The 17,529-nt window shown below is 43.1% G+C and overlaps 1 protein-coding gene across 1 annotated transcript in view; it reads left to right on the forward strand.

Annotated features, from left to right (window-relative positions):
* TNFRSF19 (TNF receptor superfamily member 19) overlaps positions 1-14,797 on the forward strand; it is a gene marked incomplete at its 3' end in the record, with an annotated part of 92,199 nt that extends 77,402 nt beyond the window's left edge. The window contains exons 5-8 of the mRNA XM_082248173.1: positions 2,359-2,520; positions 6,435-6,560; positions 9,934-10,027; positions 14,419-14,797. Of these exons, the coding sequence (XP_082104299.1) occupies positions 2,359-2,520; positions 6,435-6,560; positions 9,934-10,027; positions 14,419-14,797 (761 nt within the window). The remainder of the gene's footprint in view (positions 1-2,358; positions 2,521-6,434; positions 6,561-9,933; positions 10,028-14,418) is intronic.
* Between the last annotated feature and the right edge of the window lie 2,732 nt (positions 14,798-17,529).

Consider the following 17,529-nt stretch of genomic DNA (forward strand, 5'->3'; position numbering starts at 1 on the left):
AGAGTATTTTTGTAGTTGGTTCTTGGCCCTCGTTTTAATAACTGTGGTTTGACCATAAGCAGTTTAGTTTGTGTCCATGACTAGAAATATGTTTTTCATTGCTCATGTTAGAGATTGTGTGTGACTCTCTCAAATGCTAATTCTGTAGTCTAAGGAAAAAGCTTCAGTGTCTTTTGGAATCGGATCTGGGAGTACTTAGTTGAAACTGCATTTTTGCCTGTGCTCATGTTAGAGGTTGTGTGATCGTGTCTACATTGATCTTTATGATCATAAATCATCATCTATACAGCAAACTATGGGATCATTTTCAGTAATCTACGGGATCATGTGTTATCATGTCTACAGTGATCTACAGGGTCATGTGTTATCATGTATACAATAATCTATGGGATCAAATGTTACCATGTGTTCAGTGATCTACGGGATCATGTGCTATCATGTCTACAGTGATCTACGGGATCAGGTGCTATCATGTCTACAGTGATCTACGGGATCAGGTGCTATCATGTCTACAGTGATCTACAGGATCATGTGCTATCATGACTACAGAGATCTACGGCAGCATGTGCTATCATGTCTACAGTGATCTACGGCATCATGTGCTATCATGTCTACAGTGATCTACGGCATCATGTGCTATCATGTCTACAGTGATCTACGGCATCATGTGCTATCATGTCTACAGTGATCTACGGCATCATGTGCTATCATGTCTACAGTGATCTACGGCATCATGTGCTATCATGTCTACAGTGATCTACGGCATCATGTGCTATCATGTCTACAGTGATCTACGGCAGCATGTGCTATCATGTCTACAGTGATCTACGGCAGCATGTGCTATCATGTCTACAGTGATCTACGGCATCATGTGCTATCATGTCTACAGTGATCTACGGGATCATGTGCTATCATGTCTACAGTGATCTACGGGATCATGTGTTATGTCTACAGTGATCTAAGAGATCATGTGTTATAATGTCTACAGTAATCTGAAAGATCATGTGTTATCATGTTTACAGTGATCTATGGGATCATGTTTGATGCATGATCATGTTTCTCGCAGTGCTTGGTGGGATAATCGTAGATCCTTGAGCTGCCCATACACTGTTTGTTTGTTTTAATTTCATCCGATTCCTGATGAAACAGCTAAAATGTTCTTAGAGGGTGGTCATGTTGGCTGCTCCCACTCATCCTCTTTCGATTTGCAAAAATCAAAGAAGCCAGGCAGAAAATTGTTGGCCGAACAGCGGCTGGATTCAACGATGCACTGCTGAGTGTAGAGCGGTGGGTGGTACATGTAGAAGAGGGGTGCAGAGTGTACGGCGGTGGGTGGTACGTGTTGGAGAGGGATAGGAGTGTATGGCGGTGGGTAGTATGTGCAGAGGAGGGGTGCAGATGATGAACTACATGGTGTGAATGAGTCCTAATTCATTGCTCCAGCACTGCAGAGGCCACTTGGCACTGGCATGCATGGAGCAAATGAAGTTATCTGTACAGCACTAGTACTGGGCTCCTACCCTGCTGCAGACACTGCTGTCATTGCCCCCCCCCCCCCAACCAACCATCACCCAAATCAAGCCCCTGCACACAAGTCTAAACATCTTGCAAATCCCGCCAACTCTCACTCCACACAACCCACAGAACGAACTCCTGCAGGCATCCTTCCAGAGGGATCATTAGCAACCGGAAGCTCTGCCTTCGCCTCTATAACATGTAAATGGGGTCAGCTCTTAATAGAGCCAGTTCACACATGTTGGGGGCGGCCTCGGTGCCATTTTGAAAAGGGTCCTGGCATTTTTGGGTCCGGTTCAGGTGAGCATCAGACAAAAATTTGCTCCTGGACCGGTGAACAGAAATGCACCAGACCCCGGAATGCAAACTGCAGCCGGACATGTGTGAACCCACCCTGAAATGGAATGAAGCAATGTCCCTAATGCACTAGATTAGAGACTCCACTTGTCCTCAGCTACATAGCCTTGCTCTGATATACCGTACATCAACACAAGCCTCTGGACTCCTATTTATGCGGAACTAAAGTTGTCATTTACAATTACAAGTTTCTGTAACACGCCAGTTCACTTTGTGTTGCTAAATTATGCTGCACTTCAAGTACATGGCAGCCATCATAGAGTTCTACGGGAACCGTCCAACAAGTGCAGCGCATTAGACAAGATGCTTGTTTGCCCACATATATGAGTTGTAGTTAGCCATGATGGAGATTAAAGACCAAGTCTGCTTATCAGTGGTGCAGATTAAATTAAATAGTTTGGCTGCAGATGCAACTTTTTATTCTTTTTTTTTTTTTTCTTTTTTTTTTTTTTAAAGCCCTGTATCATTATTTGTAATTCCTTTCAGGCAGCAAAGTGAATCTTGTGAAAATAACTGCCACAGCATCCAGCCCTCGAGATACTGCCCTGGCTGCTGTTATATGCAGCGCCTTGTCAACTGTGCTATTAGCCCTGCTCATCCTTTCTGTTATCTACTGTAAGAGGCAGTTCATGGAGAAAAAGCCAAACTGTGAGTATCAAAAATTCTATAGTTTTCTTTTTTTGTCTTGTTTGAATGGGTTTTGTAAATATTTTCCTTACTTAACTTTTTCTTATGGTCAGGACTAAGGAAATGAAAAATAGTTGTTATGCTGTAATTATTACCCACTTGCCGTCCGCCCCATTGCAGTTTTGCTGCTACAGGGAACTCTCCTGTGCAGAATCCCGTATATACTGTATATGTAATTCTGCACCTCCACCTGCAGGGGGCACGTGTGGACCCCTTCTGCTGTGATTATTCACAGCAGAAGCCGATCTGCGGGTGCCAGGCATTGCATGTCTTCCGGCACTCGCCAATCATCGGTAATACACGCAGAACTGAGATCTGCTTTGTTTACATTTGTAAACATTTTTGTTTACATTTTGTGTTCCTGCAAGGCAGGGAACACAATCCATCTCTTCCCCTAGTAAAAGCACCTAACACAGTACACAGAAACACTGGCTAGGCACACAGTTAACCCTTTGATCGCCCTAGATGTTTAACCCATTCACAGCCAGTGTCATTAGTAAAATGACAGTGAATATTTTTAGCACTGTATTGGTATATTTTGCTATATTGGTGCCACTGGTTTTCGCAAAGTGTCAATTTGTGTCCGATTGGCCACTGCAACATCACAGTGTCGCTATAAGTCGCTGATCGCCGCTATTACAAGTATGTAAAACTATCCCATAGTTTGTAGACGCTATAACATTTGTGTAAACCGATCAATACACGCTTATTGGGATTTTGTTTTACCAAAAACATTTAGCAGCTTATTGCCCTAAATTTGATTTTTTTTTTTTTAAATACATTTTTATCAGATGCATTTTATAAAGTAAAAAAAAAAATTTTCTTTTCAAAATTGTCAGTATTGTTTTGTTTATAGCGCAAAGAATAAACACAGTGGTGATCAAATACCACTAAAGGGAAACACTATTTGTGGGTAAAATGTGACAAATTTTATTTGGGTACAGTGTCGCACGACTGCGCAGTTGTCAGTTAAAGTAATGCAATGCCACAGCGCAAAAAATGACCTGGTCGTGAAGGGTGGTAAATCTTCCGGAGGTCGAGTGGTTAAATATTTTATATTCAAATGTGTTACATTGCAATCTGTATATGGTATGTTGAGGCCCTGGTCACATGTCGCATAGTGGGAACCAATCGTTTCTGTTGCGATTTTTTTTTTTTTTATTAAGCGCGATTTACACACGTCTTCATGTGTTGCACATAGGACAGCCCATTCATTTTAATGGACTGCCCTATGCACGTTTGTTGCCCAAAAGAAGCTTCTGCTCATTTTTAAGCAAGGAGCTTTGCGCAATTTTTAAATGCTCATTTTGACACAATTTATGTGCAACAATTGCAGCAAAATTGCACCTTGTTTGAGGTGCCGTTAGGAATGAATGGCAATCAAATGCGCGTTGTGCTTTTGGAATCCCGGGCAGAATGCCAGCAATTCTGCCAGTGATGCCAAATTGCCAAATGTGAATGGTGCCTAAAGGCTTTCAACTGTCTCCATCTTCCCTTTAAAAAGTAGCCTACAGAGCTCAGTAGCTTAAGCTGCTTTTTTTTCTTTATATTAAGGATGCTGTTTATTGCGTTTAAAGAAACAACTTTCTTAAAAAAAATAAAAATACAAAGAAACCTCACAGTCACGTGTCCTTACATATGGGTCCATGGTAAATAACACGGTTATGTTGGTGACAGTACATACAATGCAACATATTCACATCCTAAAAAGTATGGAGAGAGCATAATCAGGGTTGTGGTTTTTCTGGATCAGGGATCCTCAAACTACGGCCCTCCAGCTGTTGCAGAACTAACCATCCCATGAGGCATTGTAAAACTCTGACGTTCTCAGACATGACTAGGCATGATGGGAATTGTAGTTCCTGAACAACTGGAGGGCCATAGTTTGAAGACCCCGGCTCTAGACCTATGTTGGGGTTAGGTTGTAAGACGGAAAAAGGAACAAAGGGTCTTATTGGAACGGTTTGAGGATCCTCTGGTAGTGTAGGTAATCTGCAAATTACTCACCCCATATTGGATGGCTTTATCCAAGACTGCAATCAGAGAGTTCAGCATCTGAAAGTAAAGAATTGCTGTACTCTCTGGAAAACCCACAGTGCTCTGGCAGTTCTTTGTCATGTAGTAAATGTTTATTTTTAAAACAAAGATTGTGTATATTCTGTATAAAAACAGATATGTCACACTCACCAGCCACTTTATTAGGTACACCTGTTCAGTTGCTTGGCAACAAAAATTGCTAATCAGCCAATCACATGGCAGGAAATCAATTAATTTAGGTATCTAGATGTGGTGAAGACGACTTGCTGATGTTCAAACCGAGCATCAGAATCGAGAATAAAGGGAATTTAAGTGACTTTGAACGTGGCATGGTTGTTGGTGCCAGACAGGATGGTCTGAGTATTTCAAAAACCGCTGATCTACTAGGATTTTTCACACAACCATGTATAGGGTTTACAGAGAATCATGCAAAAAGAGAAAATATCCAGTGAGCTGCAGTTGTGTGGGCGAAAATGACTTATTGATGTCAGAGGAGAATAGGCGGACTGGTTTGAGATGATAGAAAGGCAACATCAACTCAAATATCCACTTGTTACTTCCAAGGTATGCAGAATACCATCTCTGAACACACAACACATCAAACATTGAAGAAGATGGGCTACAGCAGCAGAAGACCACACTGGGTGTCACTCCTGTCAGCTAAGAACAGGAAACCGAGGCTACAATTCACACAGGCTCACCAAAATTGAACAACAGGTTATTGGAAAAACATTGCCTGATCTGATGAGTCTCGATTTCAGCTATGACATTCAGATGGTAGGGTCAGAATTTGGTGTAAACGTGAAAGCATGGATCCATCCTGTCTTGTATCAACGGTTCAGGCTGGTGGTGGTGGTGTAATGGTGTGGGGGATATATTCTTGGCACACTTTGTGCCCCTTAGTACCAATTGAGATTAATTTAAAATACCACGGCCTACCGGAGTATTGTAGCTGACCATGTCCATCCTTTATGAATACAGTGTACCCATCTTCTAATGGCTCCTTCCAGTAGGATAATGCACCATGTCACAAAGCTCATATTATCTCACCACTGGTTTCTTGAACATGACAATGAGGTCACTGTACTCCAATGGCCTCCACACTCACCAGATCTCAATCCAAGAGATTCGCATCATGGGTGTGCAGGCGACAAATCTGCGTGATGCCATCATGTCAGTATGGACCAAAATCTCTGAGGAATGTTCCCAACACCTTGTTAAATCTATGCCATGAAGAATTAAGGCAGTTCTGAAGGCAAAAGGGGGTCCAATCCGGTACTAGCAAGGTGTACCTAATAAAGTGGCCGGTGAGTGTAGATGTATTGTATTAAAGTGCTTCAGGAAAAAAAGGACATTCCTTCTTTGATTGGGCCTTCCCTGTTCCATTCCTCAGCACTCCTGTAAACAATACAAGTAGCACTTTTCTTGCATTTACATTACTTTGGTCAAATTAATCCAACCAGTGATTCCAATAAAGATCCATTAGACCTGAGGCATCCAGTTGCGGTATTGTATACTCCATACTAAAAACTTTTTATGCATTGGTAACATATGTGATTAATCAAGGAAAGGTTTGCCCATTTTTGGACTAAAATTCCTTTACTTAGTCAGCTGACTCTGGGAACAATCAAGCAGGTTTGCTGACTTGTCCTCAGCACTTTTATTCCCCTAAGGGACTTGTTCTGGTATTTTCTCTCCTATCCTACCAGTACCCTTGCCCCTTCCACATATAATCCGATGTTAGGTTGGCAGAGCTAAGGTTAGATGGAGTGTTTTTGGTTCATCATAGTACAACGTGTGATGGCACATTAATGTTTCTTTGTATTTGTGTGATAAAGGGTCCAGCCGATCTCAGGAAGTGCAGTACGCAGGCTCAGAGCTGTCATGCCTGGACAGACCCCAGCTCACCCAGCACACACACAGGACGTGCTGTCATTGCCAGCAGGAGCCAGCACAGGCTTGTGGTAAGTGATAAGTGTGTACATGGTTTGTTTAACCTATAAAGAGGTGCAGCACAGAACACAAAGGAGCTGACTATTCCAATAACATTGCATATTACACAGCTGAACACATGGAGGTTACTGCTGCCATTGTTTATTCATGATGACATGTAGGTTGTAGAAGTTATAGGATGCTGTAACAGGTTAGAACCTTTTACATTCCTAATAGATTTATTGGTCATAGTTATAGAGCATTACTTTTTCACTTAGCCTGCAATAAGAGAGTACCATTTATTTCATAGTCTGGAGTTATAGCGCACATTTTGTTTTATAGGGTGGAGTTAAAGAGCACTATGTCTTATGTAGCCTGGAATTATTGAGCTCCATTTATTGCATAGCCTGGAGCTACAGAGCACTTTTAATTACATAGCGTGGAATTATAGAACACCATGCATTACATCAGGGCTCAACAAATCCCAGGTTCCTGGGCATTTGTTAGCCCCAGTGGTACATTGTGGGGGGGCAGCCGGGCTCAGTGGGAGTCACTGAACAGGCGTCGCAGAACAGATGCCAGTTCTGTGCTTGCTGGGTGGCCAGCAGGCAGGTGTCACTGCGCCTTGTGTGTGCATGAAGGTGAGGGAGGTGCAGCCTGCTATCCCCTGGACAGCCCAGAGTCAGTGCTGCCAGCTATCAGTGCCCATCAGTGCTGCCCCATCAGTGCATCCTCAGCAGGACCCATCAGTGCAGCCTGATCAGGGCCCATCTGTGCAGCCTCAGCAGGAACCATTTGTGCAGCCTCAGCAGGAACCATTTGTGCAGCCTCAGCAGGAACCATCTGTGCAGCCTCAGCGGGACCCATCTGTGCAGCCTCAGCGGGACCCATCTGTGCAGCCTCAGCGGGACCCATCTGTGCAGCCTCAGCGGGACCCATCTATGCAGCCTCAGCGGGACCCATCTATGCAGCCTCAGCGGGACCCATCTGTGCAGCCTCAGCGGGACCCATCTGTGCAGCCTCAGCGGGACCCATCTGTGCAGCCTCAGCGGGACCCATCTGTGCATCCTCAGCGGGACCCATCTGTGCAGCCTCAGCGGGACCCATCTGTGCAGCCTCAGCGGGACCCATCTGTGCAGCCTCAGCGGGACCCATCTGTGCAGCCTCAGCAGGGCCCATTAGTTAAGCAGAAAAATTACTTATTTGCAAAATGTTATAATAGAAATTAAGAAAAAGGTTGTTTCTTTTCAAAATTATCAGTCTTTTTTCATGTATTTAGAAAAAAAACAGCAGTGATTAAATATCACCAAAAAAAGCTCTGTGTGAAACTTTTTCCTATGGGTACAATGTTGCATGACTGCACAATTGTCATTCAAACTGTGACAGTTCTGAAAGCTGAAAATTGGCCTGCACAGGAAGGGGGCTAAAAGTAACCAATAAGCAAGTAGTTTTAAAAAAAAAAAACTGGTCCCTAACTATTTTAGCTGGCTCCTAGATTTAAAGCAAAATTGTCAAGTCCTGCCTTACTTATCCTGAAGTTATAGAGCACCATGTATTACAGAGCCTGAATTTAAAGAGCACCATTTATTACATATCCTAGCATTATAGAGCACCTTTTATCACTTACCCTGGAGTTAAAGAGCACCATGTATTACGTAGCCTGAAGTTATAGAGCACCATGTATTACGTAGCCTGAAGTTATAGAGCACCATGTATTACATAGCCTGAAGTTATAGAGCACCATGTATTACATAGCCTGAAGTTATAGAGTACCATGTATTACATAGCCTGAAGTTATAGAGCACCATGTATTACATAGCCTGAAGTTCTAGAGCACTATGTATTACATAGCCTGAAGTTATAGAGTACCATGTATTACATAGCCTGAAGTTATAGAGCACCATGTATTACATAGCCTGAAGTTATAGAGCACCATGTATTGCATAGCCTGAAGTTATAGAGCACCATGTATTACATAGCCTGAAGTTATAGAGCACCATGTATTACATAGCCTGAAGTTATAGAGCACCATGTATTGCATAGCCTGAAGTTATAGAGCACCATGTATTACATAGCCTGAAGTTATAGAGCACCATGTATTACATAGCCTGAAGTTATAGAGCACCATGTATTACATAGCCTGAAGTTATAGAGCACCATGTATTGCATAGCCTGAAGTTATAGAGCACCATGTATTGCATAGCCTGAAGTTATAGAGCACCATGTATTACATAGCCTGAAGTTATAGAGCACCATGTATTGCATAGCCTGAAGTTATAGAGCACCATGTATTACATAGCCTGAAGTTATAGAGCACCATGTATTGCATAGCCTGAAGTTATAGAGCACCATGTATTACATAGCTTGAAGTTAAAGCAGTTCTTCGCCCTTTTTTTAAAAGATTTAAAGCCAGTAGCTGCTTACTTTTAATAAAAGGACATTTACCTGCCCAGGGCGCCAGCATGTTTACTGTGGGCAGCCAGCTGTGATTACGTACGTCTTCACAACCAGCTGCCCCCTGTGCCTTGTGACTGTCCCACAATCCTCTGGTACCTGGGATGTGTCTCAGAGGGGGAGGAGAGCTTCCAGTGGATCGCAGCAGTGATTAGACTAAAAGTGGGTCAAAACCAGGAACTCCCCCCCCCCCCCCCCCCCAAAAAAAAAAAAAAAAAAACTGCGATTAGACGCATTTGCGCGCTGTAACAAGCATTTGGCTTTCAAATGCCAAAAAACTTCCTTCCTTTGCTTTAAAAAAAAAAATGCTACTAAACTCAACTGCCTCTAAACGACTATAAACATCTCAGTGTACACGGACAGATAAGATGACATTGAGGAGAGTTCAGGGGCTTCTGAAAAAACTCCCAACTGCTCCTAAACGTCCGTTTACCATCAGCAGTGTACAGGAGGCCTTACAATGTCTATACATTGTATGAATGTTGATCAGTGGGTGTCCCTGTTGGCACCCTCCTGCCGAACATCCTTCAGTTGAAAAAGAAAAGGTTCGGGCCAGAAAATTGTCCATTGAGCAGCACCTGCGTCCAGTCAGATGCAGCCCCGTGTGGGTATTTTGTCGGTGTTAGCAGCTGTCAAAGTACAATAGCCACAGCTGGAGTTTCATCCATCTACTATGTATAAGGTGGATAAAGGAATATGTTAATTTTTTTTTTTTTCAGCCCATAGAAAAAAAATGATATGTATATGGCCAGCTTTGTAGAGCACTGCTTATTAGACAGTGTGGCATTATTGAACACTGCTTATTGCATATACTGAAGTTATACAGCACCGCTTATTAGACAGCCTGCAGTTCAAGCACAATAGAGATATATTAGTATTAGTAATATTAGTAATAGTTTGCGTGCATCACCTGTTTTAACACATCCTTATTTATATGGTTTTTGTTTTTAGGTCCCGTTCATTTGATTCCATCACTGTGTTGTGAGGGGACATACAGCATGGAGCATGGATGTGTATTTCGGTCTCACAGCACACTCTATGATGGGTAAGGGTATACTATATTATTAGTATTATTATTATTATTATCAGCATTTCTATAGCTCCATGATGTCCTGTGACACTCTACAAAGTAAGCGATACAACCAAGAGAGAATAATACTTTATTATTACAAATCCATATTTTTCCATTGACACTTGCATGTACAGTAGTTGTATAGGAAATGCGTAAATGGAAATAAGAGATTCCTATTTGAAGCATTGCTCCAGGCAGTGTAGACATACCCATGTAAATTATATCACAAAAGGACTTTAGAGGTACCTGAAATATCACTTCAAACCTGTCCCTGTCCTTCTCACTAAATGCATCATCAATACATTAGAGGGGCCAGATCGTGTCTGGAAACAGTTTTCTATAAACGTTCACATTTATATGAGTGAATTTGCATGTTTATGCTTATAGGGGGAAAATCTGCAGACACCTTCCATCCTGTCTTTGGGGTTTGCAGGACAGTAGCCTGTTAGACCTTCCATTGGTTGATTGATTGAATGATGTGCGGGGCTGGTAGACACTGTGAATGTCACTAGAACCACATATATTAGGTACATGTATCCCATTTGACAAAGGCTGGGCTGAGGGAAGGGGGTCTTTGATGGATACATCTAACCCCTCTAAACTGAACCCTTAAGCTTGTTTGGCTGTACTTCTCATGTGGATCACAGGAGTGCAGTTCGTTCTGCACTCCTGTTACCCATTTTCAGCAGGTAGCTGGCTGAAGCCCGCTGTCGGCTGACATCACAAAGCCGGTCCAGACTTGGGCAAGATCGCGACAATAAAGTCGGGATCTGCCCACAGGCCTGGACCGGCACCCGGCTCAGCCTGAGCTGGCCACTCCCGCCCTCCACAGCCCAGCGCTCCAGTGAGCACAAGGGGCAAAGCAGAGAGCTGCTGACATGAAGGACAAAATACATGAAGCACTCAGCTAAAACAGATAGTCTCTGGTACAAGGAATAAAAATGGTCAGTCCATGAGAGATTAAAAAGTTTATCCAAAAAAGCTGATGATGTTGGGTAACTTTTTACACTCAATTTGGGCAGCTCTTCTCAGAAGTGTAGGTAAACTCTGAAGGAGATATATAAAAAGAGCAGAAAAGTGCCTCCAAGTGTGGCTTTTTATTAATACGGCATATAAAACGATAAATAGCGACTCACAGAAGCCCGCAGGCAACAGGCCATTGTAATGGTATGGTGACATCGTCCCTCCTGGTGAGAGATCCGTCCATCCGTTTTCAGATTTCCAGAAATTGTGCATGGATACATTCTAGGTTTGCCCGGTCAGACAGCTGGTACCTCTGAGACACAAATGGAGACCAGGAGGGGACAGTCGCCAGCTCTCTGCTCAGGGAGCACTGAGAACCGAGCGATCGGTGAAGTTTAATCGATTGGTTCTCAGTCTTAGAGCCAGTGGAGGACCGAAGCTGCATCCACCTAGGTAAGTATCATTCTGAAAAATAATAACCCCATCCTTCTCTTTTGACCTAACCAGTATGACAATTCTCTGATGGAGCCCTAGATAGCACATTTAGATAAACAGCTTCTTACCCTTCCTCACTCTAACCTAAACTAAATAAAACGGAGAAAAAGAAAGTTCGGCTGGACATGCACTTTAACCCATTCTGCAGCACATTTACCATAACAGCTTGAGCTGTTGGAAAGATCGCGGTCCCATTTGATTTGATCTGATATTTTACAATGGAGATTATATTAAGGCCCCTTTCACACTTGTGCAACCTGAAAGTTGCATGACTTTGACTGGACTTGAAGCAATGCCTATGTAATCTTGAGGTCTAAGGACCACAAGTCGCATCAAAGTCAGACCAAAGTAGTGCTGGGACTACTTTGAAGTCACTACGACTTTAAGTCGCACAGATATGAACAGTGCTCATTGGAAGTCATAGGGTACGACTTGTCATGCAACTTTGCAGTCCTAAGTTGCAGACAAGTCGCACAGGTGTGAAAGGGGCCTAAAACAGACTTTTGTGCTACTTCTACAGTATACAATAAAAAATATAGATTTTCCTGTTTTCGATAAAGTAAACCCCCCTCCATCGCGGGGGTTACGTTCCGGACCCACCCGCGAAAAGTGAAAATCCGCGAAATAGAAAAACCCTATTTAAAATACACTGTAGGCATGTTTTTTTTACTTTCACTGTACTTTTAAAAAAAAAGTCTTTTAAAAAGGTCTTTAAACACACTTTTAAAACAATAAAAACTCATTTAAACACATAAAAGATACTGAGAGACAGAGCAAGAGCTATGGAAAACACAAAAATATTTATTTTTCAATGCAATGATTTATATAGTAAAATAACATTACAGAAAAAAACACAATATACCGGGACCGCAAAAACGGAACCGCGATGGAGCGGGGGTTTACTGTAGCGTCCTGTTAAACGTGTCTTTTGATAATTAAATTAGCTTTCTTGTTTTAGGGCATGTAAGCTCTAACGGTGAATTTTTAGAACCTGGATGTCTCATTAAAGAACACCTGTTGCAGAAAAAAATCATCACATAAACCATTAAAATGACACCCAAGCACATTAACTGACACCCCCCCCCCCAAAAAAATAAATAAAACTAAGGCCACCCCCACATATACTAATATACAAACGTAAACGCACACGTTGGGATGCCCACGCCTAAAAATGTTGATACACCTTACATATCGCCGCGCACACATGAATGAGAGCAATAATCCTAGCACCAAACCTTTGTTCTTAAAGAGGAAGTAAACCCTCCTCTGACACTTTTACCTATAGGTAAGCCTATGATAAGGTACTGTAAATATCTCCTAAACATGCACCGTTTAGGAGATATTTACCTTTCATGCAGCCAGTGACATCACTGGCGCATGCGCTCTGAAGGAACGGCTGCTGGTGCCGTTTCTTCAGAGACCCATGCCGTGAACTTCGGCTCCCGTGGCTCCGTCCAATCAGATGGCCGGATGCTGGGATCCCGGAAGACTAGCGACTGGACATGTCGCCCGTCATAGAGGTAAGCGGGCGGCATGGCGGGGGCTCGTTCTGAGGTAAGTATTTCATAATGAGCTAGTATGCGATGCATACTAGCTCATTATGTGTTTCTCTTGCAGGTTGAAAAAAAAAATGTGGGGTTTACAACCTTTTTAAGGGACCTTTCACACGGGGGCGGTCACGGGGTAAACTTTGCTCAGAGGGGATAAATCCGTTGATCCCTGCTGAGCAGGTGGATGACAGGTCTGTCTCCACTCTCTGTGCTGAGACGGAGCTGTCAGAGCCCCGCCCTCCTCTATGGGGGATTGGATGAAAAAAGACCGCCTGTCCGTTTTCATCCAATCCTCCAGACTGATGGAAAATAGGTTTTCCATCAGTCTGGATTTCATGGACAGGATAGAATAGCAGTTGGTGTCAGCAGGCATGTCACCACTGACATCCTCCGCTCCATAGGGGTGCATGGAGCATCCGATCAGGTCCACCTGAAAAACTAACAGGCGGACCGGATCGGAAAGCCCGTGTGAAAAGGGCCTAGTGCTAAATAAAGCTTTGTTAGTAAGGGAAAAAAAAAAAAACTTGCTCCTAGCTTTTTTAGCTGCCTCCTAGATTCAAAGCAAATTTGTCAGTCCCTGCAGTGCAGTGAGTGAGCGTTGTCCCTCCAGGATAAAAGTTAGGCCCCTTTCACACATACGGTCCTTTTTTCAGTTTTTCATCCATCCGTTGACAATGCATCTCTATGTAAAAACGGATTATCATCAGTTAACATCCGTTTTCATCCGCTTCCGTCAATGTCCGTTTTTTGGAACAGATGAATGCCCTATTTTTCATCCGTCAAAAAAACAGATCGGACAAAAAACAAATATAAACGGTCTGCTTTTCATCTGTTTTTGCATTGGTAGTGTATTTAAAAAAAAACGGATGAAAAATGGATGAAAAACGGATACATTTTGACGTGACTGAACTGATGAATTGAACGGACTGTATGTGTGAAAGGGGCCTTATGTTTTCATCAAAAGCTCTACTTGGCTAGTATTGGGATATGTGTGAATCCCTGGTAAACGTTGCATGAATCTTGTGTGAAAGCATTCATAAATAGATCCCCAAATGTGTCACTAGCAGGTTCGCCAAGTAAAGCTGAAAGAAAAAGCATGAGAAAAGAAAACGAATGCAGCCACCACATCTAAGGACTACTAAGCTGCAATATATTAAATTCTTGCTTTAAATCCGCTGTAAGAGGATTTATGTTGCAGAGGGGAATGTTCGATGAGTCATTTGCATTGTAAATGTACCAAAAAGTGCTACTTATTGAAGTGCGCCCCGTGGGATGGCTGTTTTGATATGTAATGTGATAGACTCTTGAACCCTACACAAGTATAAAAGTCATTGTTGTTAATCTTTGCTTTTTCAGGAATGCTGATTCTGTAGCAGACGTGATCCCAGCATTCTTTGGATCCACTTCACACTCGGCCTGCGGAGAGCTTGCAGAAACTTGGCCCCTTATGCAAACAGCTCCTGGCAGTGATAGCAGTCCTGTGTGTGAGCCACATCCGGAGCCTATAGCAGGAAGCGCAGACTCTTGGAAGAGCGATAGCGGGGAGCCAAGTCTCTTCCACACAAGCAGTGTGCACAATATCAATGGAGAGGTTCTGGGGGGACAGGCTTCAGAACATCTTCATCTACCGGAGCTTGATGCCTGCAGAACAGCTGAAGAAAGCCATACAGAGAGAAAGCAGCCTGTCTGCAGCCTGGATGATAAACAGGTGATTTGGCTGAATCTACTGATGTAATCAACTCCCTCCATAAAATTTATAACAAGTCGAGAAAGGATGCCCCGGCAGCCAATGTAAACAGTAACATCTGCTGCATACTCAATGGCATGTAATAAATAACTAATTATATGTAAGCAGTGTGTATAAGACTTTGAGGGCTAGTTTACGCTTGTGTTAGCCCTCTGAAGAGTGATCTAAAGTGGATCAGTTTTCAGAGGGCATTTAAGAGGCGGTGAGGAGATGTTATGTTGCCTCCTCGCCGTCTGCTGTAACCGCTAAAAGCCCACACCACTATGCACTGCCCACCGAACACGACATGGGGGATACTGCATGTGTATATCTCTTTATGGCTATGTTTGAAGCTTAGGGGGTCATAAAACTGTCTGAACCACCTGTTTTTACCACTCCCCCCATCTGCAAGTGTTAACTAGGCCTGAGAGTGCTCTTAATGGGCAGTCATTAGCTGCTGTTTATTTTGCTACAACTATGTACAGTACCTTCCTATATAATAAACCGGCAATCACAAAACGTGTTCAGCCCTGCTCAGTTGTCTTGCTGAACTGCATAATCCACTCCCCTCTCCTCATCTCTGCAACATGGTTTGTAATCTAAAGCAGCTCATAGATGATGCAATTTTTTTTCACTCCACCACGGGGGGAAGGAAACAAAATTACTCAATTCCCCCATTAACACAGTTAATGGAGGTATGCCTCCTGCAGCGCTATTGTGTTCTGCCGGCAGCGGGGAGCCTTGCCAACTGGCAGGACACAATGATTACTAGTAGCGGCTATAGCTGCCGGCAATAATCGCAAATAAAAAATCCGACAGGCCAGTTGTACTAAGTCGATCGTTGGGTCAATTTGGGTACAATCATCCCTGCTCAGTTGTCTTGCTAAACTGCATAATCCACTCCCTTCTCCTCATCTCTACAAAAAAATTGTAATCTTAAGCAGCCCATAGATGATGCGATTTTCTTTCCCTCTATCATGGCTGGAAGTTAAGGGAGGAATGCCTCCTGCAGCGCTATTGTGTTCTGCCGGCAGCGGGGAGCCTTCCTGGCTGGCAGAATACGATTACTAGTAGCAGCTATAGCCGACGGCAATAATCGCAAATACAGAATCTGACAGGCTGGTGGTATCAAGTCGATTGTTGGGTCAACTTGGGTATGATCAGCCTGCTCATAGATGGATTGAATCTCAGCTGGTCCCTGCTGAACAGGCCAAATTTCGATCCATGTATGGATCCAGCTTAAACCCCGCCCCACCTCCCGACATCTGAAACCTCTTAAAGGGCCGGGAGGAGCCGGCGCAAAAGGGGTTAAGATGCAAACTAGGAGGGTTAATTATACTCTGTGAGATAACACAGGACAATTCTGCGGCTCCGTTTACACATAGGCGTTTTGAATCACGGGTGGAATCGCCGCAATTCTGCCTGCAATCTCTGAGATCTCAGTCTCTTTTGGTGCACTGGATGTTTTTTGCTCAGGAAATTAGGCTCAGTTCACACATAGGCATTTGGAATTGGCGCAATTCTGCCCGCAATTTCAAAACGCGCTGTTAAAATGTCAAATTGCACATCAGCGTGCTCAGGTGGCCTTCATTTCAATGGCACCAAAAAACAATGTGACTCTGCTGAGATTGTCATGCAAACCAAATTGCGTGACGTGTGTCCCCCAAAAAAAGTTATGGAACTTCTTTTGGGCGACATGCTTTGTGCAATTTGGTTTGTGCAATTTCATCGTAATTTGTCGTGCGACATTTGCTGCAGAATCGTTTTTAGGTGGCATTGAAATGAATGGCACATGTACACACGGATGTGCGATTTGCCATTTTTTAACCGCGTTTTGAAATTGTGGGCAGAATTGCGCCAATTCCAAATGCCTATGAGTGAACTGAGCCTAATTTCCTGAGCAAAAAAACATCCAGTGCACCAAAAGAGAATCTCAAATAACTACTAAGATCTCAAACGAACAAAATTCCAACTGTAAATATGGTTTTCATTCAGCCCAAATCCTACATATTGTAATGAGAGCGGTTTAATATGTCTGGGATTCCATTCAAATAACAGGTCTGGAGGCAATTATAAGGACTTTCAAAGTTGACACCCAACACCTGGTGCAGAAAAGACGTGTTCTGTGTGCGTCTCCCGCACCGCGCTCAAAACGCACTGCCTTTGCGTCCTGCTGCGGGTGCCAGGCAGCAGATTACATGGTACCGCAGTACCGTGAGATTTGGTGCATGCACTACTTTTTCTGTGTCCTGGTGCGATTTCCTGCCCAGTCAAATTAATGGGCGGCAAAATCTCTCCGCATGGGAATGCGCAGGAACACGGACAGCATTCCGCTGCGATTCAGTTGTGAACCAACCATCAATGATGGCAAAGATAGAATGTTCAGGCGAAACTTTTCAAAGTTTCAGTATGACCGTTCGAACGATAGTCTAATCGTGTATGGCCAACTTTAAGCTGGATACACACTATACAACTTTTGTTGTTCGATTTCCTTTAGATTTAACTTCAACTATGTAGTGCAAGGGCCTCCCTGATTGCATACAAATTAAAAGTGTTTAGATTTGACCTAATATTATATGGTTTTGGTAAATCTAAAGGAAAAAATCTAAAGACAATTGTATAGTGTGTATAGCCCATTAGTTTAGCAATGTCAGACCAAAACATTATGACATATAATGAGATAGGAAAGAAGGAAAAGATTATGGGGTGCTAGGAAATATGTTAACAAACATATAAGAAAG

This window comes from Pelophylax lessonae (assembly GCF_965119305.1).
Source record: "Pelophylax lessonae genome assembly, chromosome: 2".
Classification (NCBI taxonomy): Eukaryota; Metazoa; Chordata; class Amphibia; order Anura; family Ranidae; genus Pelophylax; species Pelophylax lessonae.